At 42.4% G+C, this 24,588-nt stretch overlaps 1 protein-coding gene across 31 annotated transcripts in view; it reads left to right on the top strand.

The window, feature by feature from the left end:
• svila (supervillin a) overlaps nt 1-24,158 on the top strand; it is a 67,932-nt gene extending 43,774 nt beyond the window's left edge. For 16 of the 31 annotated variants that reach the window (XM_069512517.1, XM_069512518.1, XM_069512519.1 and 13 more), the window contains 30 exons: nt 326-617; nt 1,011-1,076; nt 1,900-2,407; nt 3,400-3,562; nt 6,219-6,351; nt 8,340-8,393; nt 9,815-9,889; nt 10,420-10,476; nt 11,223-11,388; nt 12,127-12,210; nt 12,914-13,000; nt 14,436-14,613; nt 14,722-14,894; nt 15,645-15,800; nt 16,827-16,963; nt 17,533-17,680; nt 17,760-17,905; nt 18,057-18,232; nt 18,436-18,598; nt 18,690-18,969; nt 19,064-19,218; nt 19,308-19,413; nt 19,549-19,756; nt 19,871-20,004; nt 20,112-20,267; nt 20,906-21,049; nt 21,616-21,737; nt 21,910-22,065; nt 22,801-22,821; nt 23,246-24,158. In XM_069512517.1, coding sequence (XP_069368618.1) covers nt 326-617; nt 1,011-1,076; nt 1,900-2,407; nt 3,400-3,562; nt 6,219-6,351; nt 8,340-8,393; nt 9,815-9,889; nt 10,420-10,476; nt 11,223-11,388; nt 12,127-12,210; nt 12,914-13,000; nt 14,436-14,613; nt 14,722-14,894; nt 15,645-15,800; nt 16,827-16,963; nt 17,533-17,680; nt 17,760-17,905; nt 18,057-18,232; nt 18,436-18,598; nt 18,690-18,969; nt 19,064-19,218; nt 19,308-19,413; nt 19,549-19,756; nt 19,871-20,004; nt 20,112-20,267; nt 20,906-21,049; nt 21,616-21,737; nt 21,910-22,065; nt 22,801-22,821; nt 23,246-23,332 — 4,531 coding nt within the window. In that variant the 3' untranslated portion in view covers nt 23,333-24,158. The remainder of the gene's footprint in view (nt 1-325; nt 618-1,010; nt 1,077-1,899; nt 2,408-3,399; nt 3,563-6,218; nt 6,352-8,339; nt 8,394-9,814; nt 9,890-10,419; nt 10,477-11,222; nt 11,389-12,126; nt 12,211-12,913; nt 13,001-14,435; nt 14,614-14,721; nt 14,895-15,644; nt 15,801-16,826; nt 16,964-17,532; nt 17,681-17,759; nt 17,906-18,056; nt 18,233-18,435; nt 18,599-18,689; nt 18,970-19,063; nt 19,219-19,307; nt 19,414-19,548; nt 19,757-19,870; nt 20,005-20,111; nt 20,268-20,905; nt 21,050-21,615; nt 21,738-21,909; nt 22,066-22,800; nt 22,822-23,245) is intronic. The other 15 variants (XM_069512500.1, XM_069512526.1, XM_069512502.1 and 12 more) reach the window with 12 other exon arrangements.
• Nucleotides 24,159-24,588: the final 430 nt, after the last annotated feature.

The raw sequence follows: 24,588 nt of genomic DNA on the forward strand, positions 1-24,588 counted from the left end.
CCACAAGATATAAAAGTTCTGTCGTGTAAAGGTGTTTTTGATGTTTTGGTGCCCTCCTGTGTAATTGGAGGAAACTACATGAGTAAATTATCGAATGACTCAGGAGTCTAGAAAGGTTATGTCATGCTTTTGCTTGGAGTGACTCACTCTGCCTTTGTAACCCTTTTGTTTGCTCTTTTTAAAACTGTAGGTGTCACACAGCTCCACAATGTTGTCCATCAAGCCGCATGTCACTTGCTCGTTTGCACAAACTCCTTCCATGCTTATCAGTAGTCTCCCTTTCTCCTACATCTTTCTCTCTTTGGTTCCATCTTCCTCCTCTCAGCCTGCAGGCGTCCTCGCAGCAGAGCACTGCTGCCCGGGAGCAGGCAAGGGAGGCGCGGCTGGTGCAGGAGTCCTGTGTGTCCAAGCCTGTGTCCACGATGGAGGGAAACGCCCCGAGTCACGGCCAGGAGGAGCCCGACCTCTGCACCCTCAGCCTGGCAGAAAAGATGGCACTGTTCAACCGGCTGGCTCAGCCTCCGACCAGGGTTACCCGCACCAGAGGGGACACGCGTCAGCGCAGGGCCAACGCGCGCTACCAGACGCAACCCATCACAATGGGAGATATGGAGCAGGTAGGGATGGAGCAGGAGGATGTACAGTTCATCCAGTATTACAGAATTACTCATTTTCTTCCTCTTTTTCTGTACAATGGCTGAAAAAAGCGCACTACAGATGAAACCAAAATAAAATACTATTACTATTTCCATTTCTAGTGAAAGTATACTATGTGCATATTCTCTAATAATTTACATTTTATTTATATTCTTTTACGCATTCTCTTGTCTACCTCATTCTGACTATCTGCTGCTATGACGAGTGGATTTCCCTGTGTGGGATCAATACGGTTTATCTTAAGGATAACAATTATAAGTAATTAAAGAACATATATTAGGTGCAAAAAGCCAGCAGGCCGTTACAGTATCATCTGTTAAATAGAAAATCCATGAACCATGTCTCTGCTCCAGGAGTCCTCAGACGTAGACATGAGGGACGAACAGGAACTGTGCGACAGCCCAGTAGAGCATCTACAAGTAAGGTTCCTCTGAACGGTCACCGTGCATCTGCCTGAGACGCTGGCGGCTGACGCACTCTTCCCAGAAACAGCTCTACGTTTCTGTGAACATCACGCTCTGTATGCCATCGCAGTTTGAGCCCATCTCCATGCTGTGTGATTTCATTATGAATGTACAGTGCATGGCTTAGCTTCGGATAAAGTTCTGACTCAGCTCGGCATCATCGCGCCGCGTCAGTTAAAGAGGCTGCGGTGTGTGGACGGATTATACCACCGGCCGTATTTCAGCAAGTGTGAGGGTTTGAAAGACGCCTCTGTGGTGCCAGAGAGCAGAACAATCGTAGTCTGCCATCACATGGACTGAAAGCAGCTTTTTGTCAGCAGCTTGTTGGAAACAAGCAACTGTTTCAGGGGGGGGATGTGATGTGGGAGAGAAAATTGGAAGTAAAAAAGAAAAGGAAGTTCAAGGACGGGGACTAGATTTCTCAACGTTTCCATGGAGTTGAACTGTTGTTTCTCACTTGTTACTCAGCAGAATCATGAGGTCAGTTCTTCACATGTAAAAACTTCACATGTATTTGATGTGAAGTGACGCTTGTATGATTGCGTGTATTTTGGCTACAGCTGGTTGCATTGTGTGTAGGCGTGGTTGCCGGCATGGCTTTGTGATGTGGGCTGTAAGTGACCAGTGAGATAGAGGCTGCCCTTTGATGCCCAGGAAGTGCAGTGAGTCCGGCAGGCGGTGATTAGTCAGCGTGATTCTCTCCATTTTGTGTGTGTGTGTGCACTTTGTCTGATCTCTCTCTCTGACCCACTTCTTTCTTTGTGTCTCTCTCGTGCAGATTCAGAACGGTACAGGCTCTCAGGCAGATCACCTCCCCTCTTCCTCCTCCTCTGCTCTGAGAGCAGGAAGCACCGTGTCCACAGACCACGCCGGAGACATCCACATAACCAGAGCACCAGCCTGTCTCCAAAACCACCCACCCAGCTCCGACAGGTCCCTGCCCCCTCACCCTGCGGACGGCCCGGCCCTGCACCCTCAGGACTCCGGGGACCACCAGAAGCACCGGAACCTGCCCCAGGGAGACGTCAGGGTAGACCTGGGCGGAGGGAAAAGGAAGTTGCCCTCTCCTGAACGAGGGGTCAGGCAGTTGGCTCTGCCCCAGCCTGGAAGAGAGAGAAGGAGGGAGGAAGAGCAGGAGGTGGAGCAGCGGCTGACCAGAGCGAGGGCAGAGGGAGCTGTGCAGAGCTCAGAGAGCCACATGCTCCTGGAGAGGCAGGAGCAGAGGGGATATCTCAGGGAGGACGGACACTACCCTGAGGGCCAGAGGAGCAGAACCGTCAGTGAAGGTGAAAAGTGTTGCTAAAACTTTTATTCTGCTCGCTGGAGATTTATAACTTTTTTCCTTACATGTTCTCTCAATTTCAGAGTTTGAACTTCTAATTTTCCTTTTGGAAAAATAACAAATTATGTTATATCTCCTCACGTTTTTCCGTAGGTTACATACTATTGTTAAGACTTTTAAACCACATCCAATATTACAGTACCAGACTGACAGAGAGAATAGAGGTAGGGGTAGAGGCCCACATAAATCTGAAATATATGTTTTTGTTCTATATTCAAAAAGCACATTTCTTTTTTTTTTAAATCATGTCATTCATGTATGTTTTTAACAAAAGTGTATGAGGAATAGTTTTGATAACAAACTCTAAAAGAACACATTGATGAAGATTGAAACAGACTTAAATAGAGAAACAGATTGTTCGTGTCGAGGTCGTGTCGATTTCAGTCGACAACCATTTTTCAACGTCTGTGCTTTGTCAACGTTTTACATTCAAGTTGCGTTTCTCATTTTAGTCTGACCCAAGTTAGATCTGATCAGAGAGAGTAGTAATGTGTTTCGTGAAAAGCTGATAAAATCTGCCTGTCTGTGTGTGGAGTGGGAACACAGTGGTGGAGCAGGATGGGGGCACAGACAAAGATCAGGGTGTAACAGTATCGACAGCGTTGTTTATCAGATTAGAACTATGACAGGGACATTTAAAGGGTCTGCTCTGCTTCTCACCGGAGCAGTAAAGCCCCTTCGTCACGCTGACTCTGCTGCTGAGTTTTCTCTGAGAGCTGTGCCTGCGTTGTAGTCATGGGCGTTTCAGAATAATGTGTTAATTAATTAAAAGGGTGTATCTGAGAAAGTTTGATTATTAGATCCATTTGCAGATCCTATATCAAATGATTTCTTTTTTACTTTCATCTACCATGAGAACCTTGTTAACAACCATGTAGTTGCTGACCAGTTATTGACTATCTCCTTTCGTGCACGCTCGACTGCTTGTGCTCACAGATCGGCTGGAGTCGACTGTGGTCACATCCAGAGCAGCGTCAGATTCCCTCAGGACGGCGTGTCAGCCTCCAGCTGCAGATACACACACAGACGACATCGAGTTTCTGCCCGAGGACGAACTGAGCCACATGATGTCAGCCAGACACATGTCCATCAGAGAGAGGTGAGCCTGCTCACACATGTTTTAGGCTCGGAGTAGGTAGAGGTTTTTTTATACTGTATATGCAACTACTGTCAAACTTTTAATTTAATTTGAATGCAATTTATATCATCTTAGCTTTAAATGTGCTTCGTGTGCCACCTCTTGAGCCACTAAAAGAAAGAGAAGATCCTTTTTTATTCTCTGATCAAATGTGGGTGAGATGGAGACAGAAAATTGGATCATGAGGACGAGTTATTAGATCTTTCTGCTGCTGCACTGTTGGGCTCTCGAAACTAACGAGAGGAATAAAAGAGCAGCACTGTGCTGGATGTGGAATCAATTTACATTTAATTCACACTGATGCTCTAAAATGCCATTAAACTTCAGTGCATGAGGCTACGACAGCTAATTTAATGATAAACAGATATCATCAAAATCAGTCCTGTACGCCCGCACAAGCTTCTCATTTAACAACACAACAGGCTTCCAACTGTCCCGTCGTCTCTTCAGGTCGACGGATCGGTCCGAGTCTGTTTTATATTTTTACATTCTTTGTTCTCGACTTTGTTTTAAGGGGAAAAGGTTATATTATAGAATGTATTCAAGCATTTCTGTATTGTATTAAAATGTGATGTTCAGGGTTTAATTTAATGTCCACAAATCTACCCATGACCACAATAAACAATATGTTGGATTGTCCAAAGGTCCATAACGTTTCTGCCCCTTCAACACAGAACCTGCTCATAATTTTATATGTTTTTAGTTTGGACTCTGGATACTTTTAGCAAACACTATTCAAACAGGAGGAAATAGCGCGTTGGTTGGGAACTAGTTTCATCGGGGTATTTATACACATTCGTAGCATATTGGAGAGCATTTCCCTCAGCAGGACTGTGTGTGAGTCAGAATAAACAATAGTGTGTGTGTGTCACACTGATGTCTATTGTAATGGAGCTCTATGGCACAGAGGAATAAGATATATCAGCTTCTGGATATACACACAGTACTTACTGGCAGGAGACATTATTAGTTGGTATTTTCTGTAATGGAATTTATTCACTACATTAAAAACTCTAGAATATCATCAGACACATCATTAACCAGAAAATACTGATGATAGATAGATGGCATAATCACAGCTGTGGCTCAGGAGGTGGAGCAGGTACAGTGCTCTGACTCTATCTGTCTATCTGTGTGTGTGCGTGCGTGCGTCAGTTTTCACCATGAACTCAGTATTGGATTCTCCACCAAGTGAAATGATTACATAAGTCTGGTTATGTCACATTGTGTTGGCTGTCACAGTCGTCTGGTGTGAGACTGGGAAACACTGGGCAGCGATCACACAATTGATTGATGACATAATGGAATTATATATAAACTGCCTTTAAGTGTTGTGTATCGTCTGTCCCAGTCTGTCACATCCCCCACACCCCCCCCCATGTCATCTTTGAGTCTGTTCCATTTTTCAAAGCATTTCACTGGAGGCATGGTCTGTTTCCCAGTTACAGCTGGTGACTTGTGTTCAGTGTCTCTCTGAGTCTGTTGTTGCCCCTGAGGCAGAACAGGACGTCCCCTCACTGGGTCACAGAGGGGTGGTTGGAACAAGGGGCAGGGGGCACTGCCCAACACCCTGACCCCCGTCTCCTCCCTGTTTGGAGATGAGAGCTCAATAATTGAACATCTGTTCTCTAAACACTATAGAATACTTGAGTTTGTGATACTATTATACACCTCAACCTGGTTTCCCCTACTCCTTATTTAAAACACAAAAAAATGTGAATTCCTATTACATGATTTTTGGTCTGCCCAGCATCCAGCACCTTTTTCCATGTCACCCTCCCAGCTCCAGTCACACCGACCTGACGTCTCTAAGTGATGTTTATGTCTAATTGTACTCCAGCTGTCTCGAGTGTGTTTATCTGTGATCCAGACCTCTGTCTAACTGTGGCTGTTAAATGACACACTACCTGCCTCTGTTTAGTATCTACGATCTTTTCTGCAAACTGTCCCGGGATTATAAGACTCGTGGGAACATCCCTGTTTTGTGTTGGCCTCAGTGTTGTGACAGAGGGTTGGAAGTTTTACCGAGCATTAAACTTTAGCACAAGCGTGTCTACAATTAACTGTTGTATAAGATTATTGCACAAAAATGAGAGTGGTGTCAAACTTCCCTCCTAATTTTTGGCAATAAATTCTATTTCTCAAAATGTCAAAGTGTTTCAAACTAGTTCCAAAACTTGAATTCTGTGTAACCACAGTGATATTTTTCAGACTAGAATGGTGTCACAGTGTTTTGTTGCTTTGCAGTGAAAAGGTTAAATAATTTCAACACAAAAAATGTATATTAATATTATGTCGCAGCTTAATTTATCCAGATTCCTCATACTGCAATATTATATGGGCAAGTATTTTTCTACTTTATATACAAAATATTCTGCTACAGATTCAGTTTATTAAATTATTAACAAAGCGCAACTTTTGTACACAAACATATTTCCAATCTATTCATTGTTTTATTTATAAGTGTTTTTGAAGCCATTATCATCTTTGGATGTATGACTCAGTCCAACAGTGTCTCTGTAAACCACAGGCTGAATATTAGAGCCAGGTTTTTCTCCCTATTTTTATTTTGTTGTTATTTTAATTAACTTTTCCCCTCTTCCCTCTCTCCCTGCAGAGTTGCCTTGCTGAAGAAGAGCGGTGAGGATGACTGGAGGAACAGGATCAATAAGAAGCAGGAACTGGCGAAGGTGGCCGTGGGCGAGCAGCAGGCTCAGCTCTGGGAGTTGGAGCAGAGCTTCAAGAAGAAGGTAACCACCTGACGTGCACACTCACTGCTGAACGAACGCTACAGATGAGCCTGAGATGCACAGTCGTCTGCCTGCGACTGTCGGGTCTGTTGCATTGTGCTTTTCACACTGTAATGACGCTGTAATGCTGCCTGCATTCATGACAGGTGAAAAGGACGATAGAGAGTCCTACTTGAGCTACTTCATATTTATTAGAAACCATATTGCTTCATTTTTGCAAACTGACTTCAAACAAGTAATTTCTGATTTTCTTTTTCTGACATGTAACTCTAGTCAAAGTCAAGAGAGGCATAAATAATCAGGTCTGCAGACAGACATGGCAACAGTTCAGGATATCTCTAAACAGAGAGGTTGTATTGTCTTTGTTTGTGTTGTCATCTCTTTGTCTCTTTCTTCTTCTCTGTTGCATGTTTTTGGGGTTTGGACAGTGTCGAGATACAATCTGCAGTTATTGCAGTCATGATAATATTATATTTAGTTTAGTATCTGAATCATTTACACATTTTTTGGTGCTAGTTTTTTATTCTAAACAGAAATGTAAGGCTGCTAGTATTCAATGGAATTATTCAGTCCATTTTTACATGTGCATACATTATAACATAAAATAAATAACGGTAAATTAAAAACTAATTTAATTGACTATGTACATTTACTTCGAAAATCATAAATAAGAACTCCATTGGCAAACTATTTCCAGTGCTTACTAAGCGTAACTCTGCCCTAAGGATAAGGAAATAGAATTTGAAATACATTTTTCATAGCAAAATTGCACATTTTACTTTTGCATCTGAATTTGTTTGCCCTCATTATAAACAAGGTTAATTCGTTCATGAAAGTCATACACCATGCTAGCACAAAGGGACGATTTACTTTAATTTGATTAAATTATTGTATTCAAAGACTGGCAGCTTTAGGCTTTCATACATATTTTACAGGCTTAATTTCTTCTGGAACATCACTTTATTTAGTTGTTTTGATTCAATTACATATTTCCTAAATTACACTTATCGGAATGTAAAGTCTATTTCTTCAGAGAAAGGTTACTTTGCACTTTAAAAGCATTTGTTTGTTCTAACTGTCAGTGACAGTAACGACTGTCCATTATAATGTGTTGTCTGTGTTTTGTCATGTCTGGCTTCAGCCTTTCTCTCCACTGAACTGCATGTTGCATGTAACCTTCTGTTTTTCTGTTGGCCTTTGTCTCTTCTTGCATGTCCTTTACGCTTAAAAAAGATTCGAATAAATGTCATTTCATCCTCTGCATGTTGAGTGTGTCTATGTGTCGAGCTCCTCTGTGTTTTTCAAGGGGAGGGGTGAGGTGCCTCTCTGTTTAGACATATCCACAACAGCTACCATCCACAGCTGGTTTTGTTTCCAGCTGCGTATCAGTGTTTGCTCAGCTCCACTCAGCAGCTCTGTCTGTATCTGAACTCTGGCTTTCAGCCCATGTGAGGCAGATCTTTGCTTCCATGGTTCTGATGCCTTTTTGGATGATGGTACGTGCTGAGGTTGAGTTGCTTTTTCTGGATTTCTGTCTATAAAAGCAGGAAAAATATTTCTCTCTGATCAAGTTGAAGAGATTTCCAAGTAGAGGTCAAGAGTAAAGACAGGGGATGTTGTGTATCTTGCTTTCAATCTCCAATTCATCAGAGTCAGTGGACTCAATTCATTACTCCTGAGCAACATGAAAGATGAGGCAAGCAGACTAGCACAGATGTCCCACATATGAAGGCGTGAGTCCTCCTGCAGCAGCCACACGTTTGATTCCCACTAGGGACAACTAGAAATCCATAGTTTGACTTATTTTGATATTACATACATATTTTAGTCTTCATATTTTCCACAAAAGAAATGAGTACTTCAGAGAGTCAAAATCTTATATCAGAAAAGTTTTGTAAAGATTTTTGTCTCATAAATCATGTGGTTTGGCCGCGGTACACAACCATCAGAGACATTGTCCACTCTCACCTGCGGTTGCTTGTCTGTAGGACGATGAAGCGCTGATGATGATGGATGAGCTTGCTGTGTCCGACCAGCTGTGGGTAAGGCCGGTGTGGCCAGAACCACACAAACAAACACACACACACACACACACACACACAAACATGCGGTGGTGTTTACAAAGAAAATGCATTAAAATTGTATTAGTTATCTAAACTGAACATCTCAAAATGAATTCCCCGGCTGCTAACACGCTGTCTCGATGAATACACCGTCGTTGTTGTGTGTGTGTGTGTGTGTGTGTGTTCATGTGTTGGTATTAGTGTTGGTGCTCTGTGTTGTAGTCACGGTGATGGTGTAGTTATGGTGTGTGCTTCTCTAATTCACCCCGTCTGTGCTCAGTGGTTGTTCTGTGCTCGAGGATTTCTCTCACACTGAATGTGTTTTCTTTGTGCCTGTGTGTTAAAGTTTCCCATTTACTTCTAAAATTGAGCCATTATTCATCTCTAATTAATTCGATTTGGTGCCGGACTCTGATCATTATCCTTGTTCAGAAATATCAGTGATACGATAAGTGTTGTTGACATTTAATCCAAACAGTTTATCTCACTTCTCTGCCTCCTGTTTCCTCTCCACTTCCTCTGCTGAGGTCTGTTGTTATTGAGGTCATGTCCCTGGTCATATTTCTGTGAATACAGGGTAATAACAGGAAGAGAAAATATTACACATTATAGTGATTTAAAGCTGATTATTATATGTTTGCCGGATGTATAATTAGGTAAGTATTTACGAAAAGGTTTGCCATAGCAACTTTATAAGTCGATAATGTCCATTTCTACAGCTCGGTTTGCTGCCTTCAAGTGACCAAAATCAATCAAGTAACATGATTTAAAATAAATGTAGTATCCAAATTAGACAGGGGGCTTTAAAACAGCATTTGGATCATAACTGTTATAGCAATAAGGTTTATATTAAAAATAAGAACCGTGAAATAAGTGAGATTTTATTTTTTAAGGGGTACTTCGGTGCTTACTGTTCTATTTCCATAAAGTTGAGGAATTTGTGAAATTGATAAAAAAATAATGATTAAAATAGAAATAGCAGAGGATACAGTATCTTCACTTACACTGTTGTGTATGGGTCAGGTTCCAAAAACAATGAAGGCAACTGAATTTTGAAATTAAATAGTTTCTTTCATTGGACCCTCACTCCCACTTGTACCACTCTTAAAACATGGTCAACAGCCGTGTTGCTCAAACTCCACAACCTCAGTTTGTAACTCAGCATTTCACCAACCACAGGCTGATTCAACCAAACTGAAACACGTGTTTCTCACTAGACATTTCTGGTAAAGTGAGCCTCATCAATGAATCAGTGCAGTGACCCGTCAAATCAGTTCTCTGTGGTATTTATTACAGTGACCTCATTGTGAAATAATAAACTCCGCCCTACAACTCCACAGCTGCTGTACTCTTGTTGATATCCTGTGTGTGTGTGTTTCCTCTATCTGTGGCCTCCATAGGAGCCAGTCTTTGCCTCGACTTTCTCTCCCGAGCCTCTTTTTCATACCCTTTCCCCTGATGATTCAGCCAGTCAGGTACGAAGCTGCTCCAGATCTCTCTGCCTGCCTCGCCAACGCCCCGCTTACTTCAGCTCGAAAATCCATACGCAAAATCACAAACCCCATTGCTTTAACAGGCAAATGTATAATTTAATTTAAACTCATTCCTTGAATCTATAAAATATCTTGTATAAGGAGCAAGGATTTTTTAAATGAAGACATTCCTGTGTGGGACACTTTCACAATAAATACTACCAGTACTTTACCTCTCCACTGCTTCAGTTGCGGCTTTTCCGACAAAGCTATTTTGGCTGGAACTCATTGGGATTACTAACGCTCTGCAGTCCTCTACAGCCACCCTGCCCCTGTTGTATGTCATTCACTATCCATCCCTTCCCCAAATCTTCATATCTGTGCCCATGAAGACAGCATGGCGGTCCCTGCAGCTTCTAGCTTTTGCAGAGAATTTCCTTTTCTGCCATATACACAGCTGCTGTCTTACTGTTTCCTTCTTCATCTCATAATCCTCATCCTGTTTTACCTCATGCCCTCCTCTGGTTGTGAAGGCCACCAGTTCTCCCAGACCCATGCAGGTGGATGAGAGACACCCCTGGAGACGGAAGGTGACTCACCGTGTCAATACTGTTTACTCTGCTCTGGCAAATTCCCCACATCCCAACCACCCACTCTCAAGTGGACGTGCTGAACAAAGTTTCTGAAAACACCAAACTAGTCGCAAAAACAGTTTGTTACTCGGAATAAATGGTCTGCTACCCTCTGCTTCGTTGCATTACCTAACATTTTGTTCATTTTAATTTTATGAGAAACACTAAAATATTTTAAAGGTCAATTACTGGGATTAACGCCTGCCCTCACCCTTGCATGCATCCAGCAGAAGAGAATAAAAATGAATTATTCTCCTTTGGATGCTGTTAAAAGGATTAATGTGCTTCATGGTTATTCTTTGGTATCCTTGTTTTGCTTGTGTGTTTGTGAATGTGGTCCCTTGTTTGAGCAAAATACTACATTTAATTACCACACATAACACTTTAACACAGTTGAACACAGCCACTAAGTGTAAGATGCAGTCCTGGTTCCATTTTGATTTAGTTTAACTATAAGAAAACATAAATACTTGTGTAATTATTTAAAACATCAACCTGAATATTTTGGCTTATCAGGGTGACGGGTCTGTCTATCGTCTGCAGGTTTGCTGCAGGGCTCACATTAAAGATAAATTGCACAAAGTGGTTTCTGGAATGCATCGGGCATCACTGTTTGAGGCTATATTACAGTGTTCAAGTATCCCAAGGTAGATTCATCCTTTAACTAAGTAGTGATTGTACCTTTTCATCCTCTCTTTTCTCAGAGAATAGCCGAAGCTGAGATGGAGTGCCAGAGCATCGAGTCTCACATGTCCATCAACGAGAGGAAACAGCTGATAGTGGCCCAAGAGGAGGCCTGGAAGAGCAAAGGCCACGGAGCGGCCAATGACTCCACCCAGTTCACCGTGGCTGCACGCATGGTGAAGAAAGGTTAGAGGGCGAACTGAACCCATGTGCTTTCTCTACAATTCTCTTTCTGTCTCATATATGCATGCACACACATGCTGGACTGCCTGTAAGTCCACAGTCTCAGCTCCCTGCTCTGAGTCATCCGAAGCCTCGGTTTGCAGCCTGAGGAAAATGCTTCTCCTTCTCCTCCCGCCATCCGGCCCAGACACACCAGACCGGTGCTCAGAGGCCTCTGCTCAGGCAGAAAATGCTTTAATGGTTTTTCTCTGCAGTTGATGGAGGGTTTAATTTGTGTTTTGGGGGAATTGTGGTTTTAACCAGATTATAGCTAATGGAGAATCGTTTAGGAAGGAGCCACATTAGAAACAGTGACCTTATCCAACTTTTCAGGCATCATAGACGGTGCTTCTGTAGAGTAGCTCTGGCTGCAATGTTACTGTGCAGCTGCCTTTCATTACTCATGTCTTTGGTGTTTAAAAGCTGCTCTAATTAATAGTTTCATATCAGATAGGTGAAAAACTACTATAATGTTTAAAGTTTAGTTTAATTTTTGTGTTCTAAACTCGCTGGAGCATTTGTTAGGTCTTTTACGGTTTGTTTAAATCTGTTGCCTCTATTATTATTATAATTTTATTAACAGATGAACACATGAAGTCACATCAGTGCCCTAAAGAAACAAAACTATGAAACAAAAATATAAAAAGAGTATTTCGTCACTGGGTGATCGGGTGCTTATGTCTGTCTATGTTCCTTCATCAGGGTTGGCCTCCCCCTCCGCCCTCCAGTCTCCAGCATCATCCAAACCTAAGAACAGCAGCCCTGCTATCTCCAAACCACAGGAAGGTCTGTCCCTCTCTCATTTGATGTTGAAAATTCAAAACTTTCATAAACACTCTGTAAACTGTTCTATCACACTCTTGGGTTATTGAAAAATTGAGAGTTCAGCAGCTGCTCAAATCTGATTTAGACTTAATGACCTGACTTTGTTACATCCTCCGCTGACACAACACACAAATCCCAAACACAAGTAACTGAAATCTTATTCTGAACAGAGTATTGTGTGATTTCTGATTCTGAACTATTCAACTCTCAGCTGATGCTAAATTTAGTTTTGGAAGGAATTGTGTGTCCGATCTGTAACGGATTTCCTTTGCTTCTCTTTCAAAAGACATGGAGGAGATGTCTGATACTGAAGGTTTATTTCTACTTTTTTATGTTGCACTGAATGCATCATTCATCATTATCACCAAAACCACAAATATCATCTACACATGTTGCTGTGACACTTCTATTAGGTTACGAAGCCTAATAGAATTTAAACCATGGGATAGTGTTCACTGTGAATATGCATGAGTCTGAGTAGCAGAGGAAGTCAGTGACTGTTAGCTATGTTTGCATTAATGTCATTGTGACTGTATGTAAGTTCATCATGCCCATATGAAACAGCATCAGAGTGGCTGCCCTAAAATAAAACGTAGCTGTATGGCTCTAACAGCTCTGTGTGTGTGTGTGTCTGTCTGTGTGTGTGTGTCTGTGTGCGTTGCAGAGATCAAGGCCGTACCCGATCTGAACCTGGAGTCAGACAGGAAGCTGGATAAGCTGGAGTCATTCCTGGGCAAGCTCAACAGTAAAGGTCAGTCCTGTTCATCATACTGTCAACAAGTTCATCGGGCCTCAGCTTGGGACTCAGACGTGTCACACTGTTCAAACAAAACAAAAAGGAGGCGACATTAAGGAATCACATGTCACTATTATCTCCTCTTTAACTGAGACCGAACTTTTTGCACTGAATAAAATGTTCTCAAGTTCACTTACTGTTAGTTTAGTAACTAGTTTTATTATTAGCATTGCATTTGTCTAGGCAGATATTGCATGAGTTAATATTTTTCTTTAAATAATGGGTTTATAAGAGTCACTGCTAATGAGTGACTGATATGAGTCTCTTTCAGGTACAACCTTGTTATGTAAATATTTTCGCAATTTAACATGTCGGTCTCAAATCACTTCCATATCATCTTCATGGAATGAAATGTCATCAGATAAACGGAAAACCTAAAACCCTGCCCCAACCTACGGTTACATATGTCATTTTTATTAAAACACAGCAAATATGGATCAAACAAGCCTCCCAGCTAAATCTCATATGGTTCTGATTAGAGCTTCAACTGCAAAATAAGTTTTTAAGTCCATCAGTAATGCTGCCTATGACCCAAAGTGCTTTTAAACTCAGTGCTCCCTCTCTTATATCAGATTCTAAATATCATGTGATCATCTCCCTCTTTCTTTAACGGTCCTGTCAGGTCTAAATAAAAACCTCTGAGTGTCACTCTGTTACTAATTCTGTAGACGTATGGAATTCAACAACAGCTGGACTTCCATATGACCTCTACACAACACGCACCAGCTTTTGTCCTCCACATTATGTCCGGTGCACGGAACTATCTTTTCCTGCAAAACCATTGACGATTGGAAGTCTGTGCAGAAAAGCAGGGTTTTCACAGGGGACTCAACAAGTCTAACATATAATAATCTGAATTTTAGATCTTAAAAAGTTAAGATATTCTGGCTAAGTCTTATAATGCATTAAGGTAAGTCTCAATGTAATGTTTATTCAATGCTATTTAAATAAATACATTTTATAAATGTTGTAAACATTGATTCAGATATTAGCTCGCTGTAATTACTACAAACAAAATCAATATGGGACTGGACTAACTAACTAACTAATGTATTTATGTGGAAAAGACAATAGATCTCTATCTGAGAGATAATGGTTGAGGGTTATTACTCTCCTTGGCTGCTTCATTTTATTTTTTATTATGGGGAAGTGAAAGTAATTCTGGGACACTTGTCGGAACCTACTAAAAAAGTAATAAAGTGATAAAACACTGATAATAATTTTTTTCAAATCTTTATGCATACACAGAAGTAAGATATTCATTAATAGAATAATAGATCTTCTTACTTTGCTTAGTGATGTTTGCACAGGCAAACGTTCTGCCGCTGTAATTTGAGTGAATTGATGAAGTGATAATTTATGATCCTGACACAGTCTTGTCCCCTCCCAGTGTCTGGCCTGCCAGAAGCTACCATCTCAGTGACAGAGAAGAAGGTGAAGGAAGTGATGACCCTCGAGGATGAAACATTCTCCAAGTTCTACCGCCATGTGGAGGAGCTCCCCTCCATCACCAACAAGGTGGAGATAGACGACGACTTTGATGCCATCTTTGGTCCGCAGGTGCCAAAGTAAGTTCCCACTGCCAGAGGTTGATTTTAAGTAGTAACCCTTACTAAGCCATGACTGTGAAGTCCCTTCCTGTCAATCGTGACACTTCCCCTCTAACCCCCTCCCAGACTGACCTCTGAGATGGTGCAGCACAAGCGAGCGGTGCGCCCGACACGTAACGTCCAGTCTTCTCGGAACCCGCTGAAGATTCTGGCTGCTCGGGAGGACATCCGACACGAGTACACGGAGCAGAGGCTCAACGTGGGCCTGCTGGAGAGCAAGAGGATGAAGGCTGAGAAGAGTGAGTGAGAGTAGATGAGGAACGGGAGAACACATGAGAAAAGAGGTTCAGTGATGCAACATGGGACAGTTTTTCAAAATCAGCTCTAAATCACAATTCTTGATGTAACTCCATTAAACTTAGATTGATTTGATGGTCTTTAAAAGTTTGATGTGAACATTCTATTGAAAATGTTATCCAATTTTCGTAAAGCATCAAATTCTTCTCATTAATCACCATCAAATCAAAACCTGTGGAAATTGCATTTTTGAATAGCACATTTTTTTCTTCATTTTTTAGGTTTTAAATTTGTGCACTTATTACAGACAAGACCCTATACCATAATAACAATTAAAGAATACTGTGATCTTTGTTATGCAAGACTGTGTTCTTCAATCTCTAAATTTTCTCTCTACTGTAAATGAATCCACTGAAGCCTCTGTGGCTTTTAAACTGACCCACATCGAACATCGGAGTCTGTTTCCTGTCATTGTACAGAGCAGTTCTCATAGGATAAGGGTTGTTTTTGAGCTGCATGCGTTTTTGGGGTGGGCGGGTCATCTCTAACTTCCTCCTTCATCTCCTCTGACGGACACTCAAGCTGTCTCTGTATTATTTGTTGCTTTCACATTGAGACCTTCATTGTCATGCCTCAGAGAAAGAATTATTTTATTTTTAACTTCTCTGAATATGGGCTAAATATGAAGTTTTGTATTATGACCTCTCTGTCTCACGCCCCCCGCTCTCCTCCCTATGTCCTGTACCATACAGTGAATAAAAACTCTGGTTTCTCTGAAGTGGCTCTGGCTGGTCTCGCCAGCAAGGAGAACTTCAGCAACGTCAACCTGCGCAGTGTCAACATCTCCGAGCAGATGTCCAACAACAGCGCTGTGCCCTACAAGAAGCTCATGCTGCTGCAGGTCAAAGGTCAGTTGAATGGACAGCCTTCTTCTTAAAACTTAAACGAACAAAACTCAAACAAATAAGAGACCACAACCCACCCATCAGGGCCTTCAGCCAGATATCAGACAGGGACGTTACAGATATACAAATACAGAGATCAACTAGAATGACGCTCAGTAGAGCACATACCTCCACCAAGGCCCAACAGACTCCTAAATTTAATCAAGCTGAACCAAATTTCACACACATAGATATAAGTGCCTTAAACGTGCCGGGTTGTTTTCATCTAGACCCATGAATTATTCCCTTTTTTTTAACAGATCCACCCCCTGATGAGTTGTTCCCTAAACCCACACTGCATCCTTTCAGCAAGTTTGATAGGAATCCATGTTGTTGTTTTTGTAAAGTGTTGCCTTATGGGAAACAACCCAACAAACATACGGATGGGGTGAAAACATGACTTCCTTGGCAGAGGTCCGTTAAGACACTGCTGGACATTTCTCCTCAGAGGCCACATTTAGAGGTTATCGTGCTATACTAAGAAATACTGCATTCTTCCAAGTCCTGAGGACACTTTGATAAGACATGTTTAAGGATGCAGCTTCTCTTTTGTATTGGCTTGGTTTTTGTCAAGACATGCAGTAGTTGAGTTGTTTACTAGTGGTTCTATTCAGTATACAGGAAAAACAGACTGTTTTACACCAAGCCGTGGAGGATGAGGCTCGAAGGCCGTCCTTTCCACAGGATATCTAAAATAAGAAACAAGAGTGGGTCTATTTATGTGTCTGTGCACCTCCTCTACAAGTGTGTTGGTGACAGCTGTGACTCTAAATCATTCCCCCCAGGTCACCTCACACTCTCCTGGTCTGATCCTCTCCTCCCAAACACCACAGAGTACCTAACTGATTGTGGCACTGTTAGTTTTGTGTTTAGAAGTTTTTTACACAAACTGGCATGTACATTCATACACGTAATGGCTGGCTCATAATGACAGTGATAGTCTGAGGTGACACTAACGAGCCACTGGTCTGTGCATTTGTGTAAAACCAGGACGAAGACACGTCCAGACCAGGCTGGTGGAGCCCAGAGTGTCCTCCCTGAACAGCGGGGACTGTTTCCTGCTCATCACGCCGCACCACTGCTTCATCTGGACCGGAGAGTTTGCCAATGTCATCGAGAGGAACAAGGTTGGTCACACTCCATTAGAGTCACATCAACATAAGTGGAGCGGGGTTGTGGTGATGTGGGGCAGCCTTCACGTGCAGGATGTAAACACAGCTGTGGGAGGAAGAAGCCGTGGCACAGCAAAGGAAGAAGTGTGTCGGGGCAGAGCGTAATTGTGTGTGTCTGTATCGTGGGGTTGAGGCAGGAAACTGACTCAAGACAATTGTTCAAAGCCCAGACTGACTGATGACCTCGGCTGAGCAGAGCACTGGCCTCCATCTGAAGGAGAGGAGGGCTCCGAGTCGTGACCCACATAATGTTTAGGCCTTTGTTTGAGTTTAGTTCATATTAAGGAAAAAAGTTTGATTCTAGAGAGAATCTTATTGATTATTAGTTATATATAAATATTTTTTTCATTTTTAGTAATCATCGTACCTCTTTAAATTAGGAACAGTATGTTAACAATTGCTCTTATTTATTAAAAAAACGACAAACACCTTATTTTTTGTTCCAAAAATATTAGCTTCAACAGGAACCCATCCATAAGAAGCGTGTAACTAACGTATTACATTTTTCTATTTTGTCTTCTCAGGCTGCAGAGTTGGCCAACTTCATCCAGAGCAAGAGAGATTTGGGTTGTCGTGCCAACCACGTGCAGTTCATCGAGGAGGGTCCCATCACTCACAGCCACGCTGCCAGGGAGTTCTGGAAGATTCTGGGAGGGCAATCAAGTTATCAGTGTAAGGATTCATATCAGTGGGTTGAAACTGAGGAAAACCAAATCTGAATTAGTGAAATGCAACGTCCCTCTCCTTGCAGCTGCAGGAACACCAGATGAAGATGAGTTGTATGAGGGCGCCATCGTGGAGACAAACTGTATTTACCGCCTGATGGACGACAAACTGGTCCCAGACGATGATTTTTGGGCCAAGATGCCTCGATGTTCCCTGCTCGAACCCAAGGAGGTCAGATAACATAGATTACCCTAAACATATGAAATAGGTGAACATGAAAAGCTGCAAATCAGAACTCTATTTAAAGTCAGTATGTGTTTTTAAATGTTGAAATGCTTCCCCCCAGTGGTCATAAAAATAAAAAAGATTGTTTCCATTGCAGGTTTTGGTGTTTGACTTTGGCAGTGAGATGTACATATGGCACGGGAAGGAAGTGACGCTTGCACAGAGGAAGGTGGCGTTCCAGCTGGCCAAGCACCTGTGGAACGGCACCTTTGACTTCACAAACTGTGACATCAACCCGCTGGACCCAGGAGAGTGCAACCCACTCATACCCAAGTATGGAAACTCACACCCCAGCTCAAAATCATAAACTAAACCATTAGAGTGCATACCTCTTCCAAGGCCGAGCAGTCCTCTTTTTATTGAACCTCTTTGTTGCAGTCCACAACAACAAAGAGGTTACAGAAAGTTGACAACATTGTCGTGGATTGAAGCTCTGGTATTGTGTCACTGATTCACTGTCTCCTCCTCCGCTGTAGGAAAGGTCAGGGCCGACCTGACTGGGCAGTGTTCGGCAGACTGACTCAACACAACGAAACTACTCTGTTCAAAGAAAAGTTTGTGGACTGGAGCGACTCCAGGAAAACACCCAGCCCCACAAGAAACTCCAACAACCACGTCCCTGAGCAGAAGGTTCCAAAAGTACATTAGTCTAAAGTGTGAATTATATTATAGAGGATGATACAAAATATCGGATGCTGATCTGTACCTGTGTCATCACTCCTCTCCTCAGGAGCCGTCTGCCACCGATCATCGCCGCGCGTATGACGCCTCCCTGATGCTGCATCCCCATGAGGCGCCGGTCTGCTCCAAGCTGGATGGCTTCAATGTGGGCCGGGGCTACGGCCTAGTGGAGGCCGAGGAGTGGCGGAGCTACAAGATCAGCACTCAAGCGGTGGAGGTGTGGCACATCCTGGAGTTCGACTACAGCCGTCTGCCGCGCCAGAGCATCGGCCAGTTCCATGAGGGCGACACCTACGTGGTGAAGTGGAAGTACATGGTCAGCACTGCAGGTTAGTGTTGGGTTGCAAAATGGATCATTTAATAGTTTTCCAGGCTTGTAGGGTGTCACATCCCCACATTCATTTCTAACCATTATTCCATCAGTTGGGAAGAGACAGAACCCAGATCAGGTGAAGACGGCGGGACAGGGCAAAGAGAAGTGCTGCTACTTCTTCTGGCAGGGCCGCAACTCCACCGTCAGCGAGAAAGGAACGTCAGCACTGATGACGGTGGAGCTGGATGAAGAGCGAGGAGCACAGGTACACTTGTGTGCATTTGTTTTCATGTATTCAGCACTTTGAGTGGACAGACAGCATGACTTCTCCCGTCTCACCTCATCTCCCTCCAGGTTCAAGTCCAGCAGGGGAAGGAGCCTCCATGTTTCCTCCAGTGTTTTAAAGGAGGGATGGTTGTTCACTCAGGGAAGAGAGAAGAGGAGGAGGAAAACTTGCAGAGTAAGTTTTCATTCAGCTCTGTCATTAGTTCAAGAAAAACAAATCAAGTTTTTCTCTTTTGTAGTTTCAGTTAAATGCTAAAACATATTACCTTGTGCGTGCCTCTCCTCCTCATTTTGCTGGTGTCTTGCTCAGATGACTGGCGTCTCTATTGCGTGAGGGGAGAGGTGGAGGTGGAGGGCCACCTGCTGGAGGTGGCCTCTCACTGCAGCAGCCTGCGCTCCAGAGTCTGCATGGTGCTGCTGAGCGTCAGCCAAGCCGTCATCTACCTGTGGCACGGCTGCAAGTCTCAGACACACACACGGGAGGTGGCGCGCACCGCCGCCAACAGAATCAAAGAACAGTGAGTGGAAACTTTGATTATTTAAAAAAGCAAATCTTAAGAACACTTCCACTTGTGAAACATACTTACAAATAGCCCTTTCTGATTTGCTGTGACACCTTTGTCTTTGTGCAGTTGTCCTCTGGAAGCAGGCCTCCACAGCAGCAGCAAGGTGACCATCAGAGAGTGTGATGAGGGAGCAGAGCCCACAGGATTCTGGGAAGCCCTCGGGAGGAGGGACAGGAAAGCGTACGACTGCATGCTGCAAGGTGGGGGAACATGAGAGCTTAGAACCTTAGAACACATGCAGGGTGTTTACAGTGCAATTTACTAATGCCCTTGTTTGTGTGTGATCTCTTTGACCTTTGACCCTCAGACCCTGGCAGGTTTAACTTCACGCCGCGTCTCTACCAGCTGAGCAGCAGCTCAGGGGAGTTTGTAGCCGTGGAGTTCCTCTACCCAGCCAGAGACCCCAAACAGGTCAACTCCATGCCCTTCCTACAGGAGGACCTTTATGCAGCTTCCCAGCCAGGTACACACACACACACACACACACACACACACACACACACACACTAAATGCTGTAGATGCTATTCAGTTACATTTAGGAGGTCAAATATCAGATGAAACACTGCAGATCATATAAACTGGTTTTGACCCAAAGAGATGACATTGCCTACACATTACATGGGATGAGTGTAGATTTCAAGTGGTTGTTTCATATATCTTCAGTCATATATTCTTAGTGTAAGTGAAGGTAGGGCTACAACTATAATCATTTTTAACTTATCAGTCAACAATTATCACCAAAAGTCCATAGCACAGTAATATTCAGGAGAATAACACAAAAAAGAGAAGCTGCAAATTCTCATGAGAGAGAAGCTTTGACAAGAGGATGGACTATATTTTTGCCTGATAAATAATAATAGACTAATTGTTTAAGGTCTAACTTTCCATAAAACCAAATTATAACCTTAACTTGGCTTTCTAAAAAAAAGTTCTGATGCCACTTTACCCAAAAAAGTCATGAGAATACTACTTAACTTGGAATGTCTTTTTTTTTTTTTTTGACAGTGCAGAGAATACCTGAGTCCAGTAATTTGTGTTTGTGAATATCTGTAAAAAAAAAGTACCCCTAATGTTTGTCCTCTGTTCTCTCCTGTGTCCAGCCCTGTTCCTGGTGGACAACCACCATGAGGTGTATCTGTGGCAGGGCTGGTGGCCTCAGGACAGTGAAAGCACCGGCTCAGCCCAGATCCGCTGGGACTCGGACAGGAAGTGTGCCATGGAGACTGTCCTGCAGTACTCTAGAGGTAGCCCACTTCATTCTTATTATGTCTACACACGTTCATATCATGACGTTTGTTTCTGTCCATCACTGATTGATATAATATTTTTGAGTGGTTGTAAAGAGGAATAAATCTATTTATATTGAGGCCATGGTTCTTGTTGGATTGGTATTTGGCTAAATGGATATTGAAAACATGGATTATGTGAGAGCAGTAGGAAACTTCAAAGAATTAAGAATTATAGGCTATATTGTTTTAAGACTAAAATGGAATGGTAAGATTAAGGTCATGGTACAGAGAGATTTATTTTGGGATGATGTTTAACTGATGTGTTGAGGCTGGGATGGAGGATACATGTTAAGTGTTTGCTGCCCAGAAAAGAGTAAAATCCACCAACCAAAAGACAAATCGCATATGTGTCAATGTATTTGGTATATACTCTGTGTAAACGCCCTATTTTGTTAACCGTGCATAGTTAATATATTGTATTCCTCCCTCCATAAACACAGGGAAGTGTAGTACTAAACCAAAACTGCATAAAATGCTTGTAACCTAATTTTCAGTAAGCCATTCTTGCTTCATATCCTCAGAAAAGAATGAGAAGAAGCCTCCCAAAGCGTATCTGATCCATGCTGGTCTGGAGCCGCTCACCTTCACCAACATGTTCCCCAGCTGGGAGCACAGAGAGGACATCGCTGAGATCACTGAGAGGGTGCGTGGATCCAATCACTTTATCTGATTACGACCAGATACATCAACTGATATGAAGCTCAGTGTCCTCTCATATTCTAAAGTACAAAAACACCATTATCCCTGTAAATTGATTATTTAATTTCCAGCTCTCTGGGTTGAAATGATGTATCCGGTATGTTGTGTGCTGTCAGGAGGCAGAGGTGTGTAACCAGATTATCCTGGTGGAGGACGTGTTGGCCAGGCTGTGTAAAACCACCTACCCCCTGGCAGACCTTCTGGCCCGGCCGCTGCCTGAGGGAGTCGACCCTCTTCGCCTGGAGGTCTACCTGTCTGAGGAGGACTTTGAGGTAGGAACACGCTGGCTACAGACTGTCACTAATGTAACTGTAAATATGCAGAACGTTTTTATATGTTTACCTACCAATGGAGTAAAATGCCACAATTGAACTGTAGGTTTCACTTAGGATTTAATGTGCAGTAACTTATTCTTGTTTCTGAAACTAAAGGAACAAGTTTCCATTTTGATGTGAAACCTTGTCAAACACAAGGTCGGTTACATTTTGCTCAAACATGCATCTGGTTACTGAAAAAATGTGTTCGCCTTATTGATGCAAATGTCTTATATTATATATTTCTAGTTTTGACTGTCAAACAATTCTCATAAATAGACAAAAACAATGTCCACAAACTTTCTGGCTTTCTGGCTTTCTGACTTCCTGTCTGTGGCTCTCAGCCTCAAGCCCATTGGTTCCTATTAGAGAACACACGTCACCACCTCCGACTAGATTTCTAGGAGGATCTAGACAAATCAGCAAAACCTACAGAGACCAGCATTAGAATAAGGAAAGTTAAGGTCACAGTCTCCAGGGAATGAATTGAGGGTGTGTGTTTGTTTCTGTTAGTCAAATTATTATTTGAGTCAGGAATGTTGTATGTGTTTGCTGTTAGTTGATCATTGAGCCTCTTGAGATTCCTCAATTCATTCATGCCTCTCCTTTGCTTTTCTATCTATGTTCTGTCATCTTCTCTCCATCCTCTCATCTCTTTGTGAACTTTCCTTTTTTATTCATTCCACACTCCAGGGTGTAGGGGCTTATGGGAAGGTGAGTGGTCTGAGTTGAGCATGGACGGCCCGGACTCGTTACACTACAGCCTCCTCACTTCTTATTCCGCTCTTTCACTCATATTCCACTTTCTGTCCAACTCTGCTTCACTACTGGTTTTCTTATTTTCTTTCTGTTTTCATTTGTTCAGCATGTTGTTCACTCACAATCTACAAGTTGGCGTGGACACCTGGATTTATGAGATTTGACTCAAACTTGACACAGATGATATTTTACCGGGATAGCAGAATGTTGTTTGCTCTTAATCTCACTGATGCATGAGTGTGTTCGGAGGTTGCCCATTCCTCACTAAGCGGCAGGATGTTTTGGTTTGAAAATCCTGAACGATGTGTATGGTAATCTACAGTGTGACTGCTGGTACTGTGTTGTGTCACCCTGACTGTGCGCGTGTCTCATCCCACAGAAAGGCTTGGAGATGACCAGAGAGGAGTATGGGAGTTTGCCCGTCTGGAAACAGGTGAATTTGAAGAAAGCCAAAGGACTTTTCTAAATCGCTGAAATAGAGGAGGTGGAAGACGTCACAAAAACCACCGAGATGTTGTTTCGTCTCTTTTATTTGTTTACGCCTGTGCACAACCGAGGCTCGGGGGGAAGCTCCTAACAGGAGGCTTGAAGATGGAGGAGAGGAGTCAGAAAGTCGTGCAGCAGATTTCCCCTCTCATCTGCTTTTTGTCTTGTTTTCTGTTTGTCAAATGTAGGCAGATGCACGTATGAGTGAATGCGTTCATAGATTTTGTTTAGATTTATACTTTGTTAATGTTTGTACATATGTACAATACGCAGGACAACCAGTGCCCTTACATTATCAGCGATGCAGCCATGTGTTGGAGTGGGAGCAGGTCTGTCAACCTGTTCCACACACGTCACATCACCCTCTGTATGTATGTTAATGCATTACAAATTATTTATATTTATATCAAATCTATAAAGGATTTTTAAAACCCTCATGAATATTTACTGAACTAAAGTGATAAAGTGTATAATGAATGTGCTGGGGAGGTTTGTGTCATATGTTAATAAATACTGGATATTAGATTAAACTTGCTGTACAGTTCACCGTTTGCCATTTACAGATCCAATGATGCAGCTTTAATTGGACGCATTTAGTGTCATTATTGTCTCATTATAGTAAAAAGGATACAGGCTTGATTTCAGGCAGAGAAAGTGATGAAATGCATTTGATTTTAAAATCTGACAGTGTATAGTGCCTTGCTTTGTGTACAGTTTATATACAGATCATAGTCTGCATTTTGAAGACTCTTTGTGATATAAAGATCTATTAGAGAAATAAACCCTGGATGTTGGATATTGGAAAAGCTTTTGTTGGTCTTTATTCAATTCACTTTGCTGTTTTCTTAGTGGTCTTGTCAAAGTCATTATAAGCATGTACCCAGTAGAGGGCAGTATAGGTCTAATTTTTACAGACTGAATACATGACAGTTGCAGAAACTCAGACAGTGGGATACATGTCATGTGGGAGTAATATCACACTAACCGTCAATACCCCTGAGCACAAGTTTGCACAAGTTTTCTTAAGATATATTTACACATAGAGCAGTTTTTCAATGTTCGACAGTTTAATTTTCACCCAAGTTGTCCAGTTGGAGTACAACTGTGAGGAAATTGAGGTAAATATAATAGGAGAGCAGGGGAAAACATCCAGGGGCAATAACTTATGTTTCATTTTTCTCTTTCATCATTTCTTCTGAAGTACTGAGTGATTTTAACTGAATTATATTTGAGTCT

The sequence above is a fragment of the Paralichthys olivaceus genome, chromosome 17, assembly GCF_024713975.1.
Source record: "Paralichthys olivaceus isolate ysfri-2021 chromosome 17, ASM2471397v2, whole genome shotgun sequence".
NCBI lineage: Eukaryota > Metazoa > Chordata > Actinopteri > Pleuronectiformes > Paralichthyidae > Paralichthys > Paralichthys olivaceus.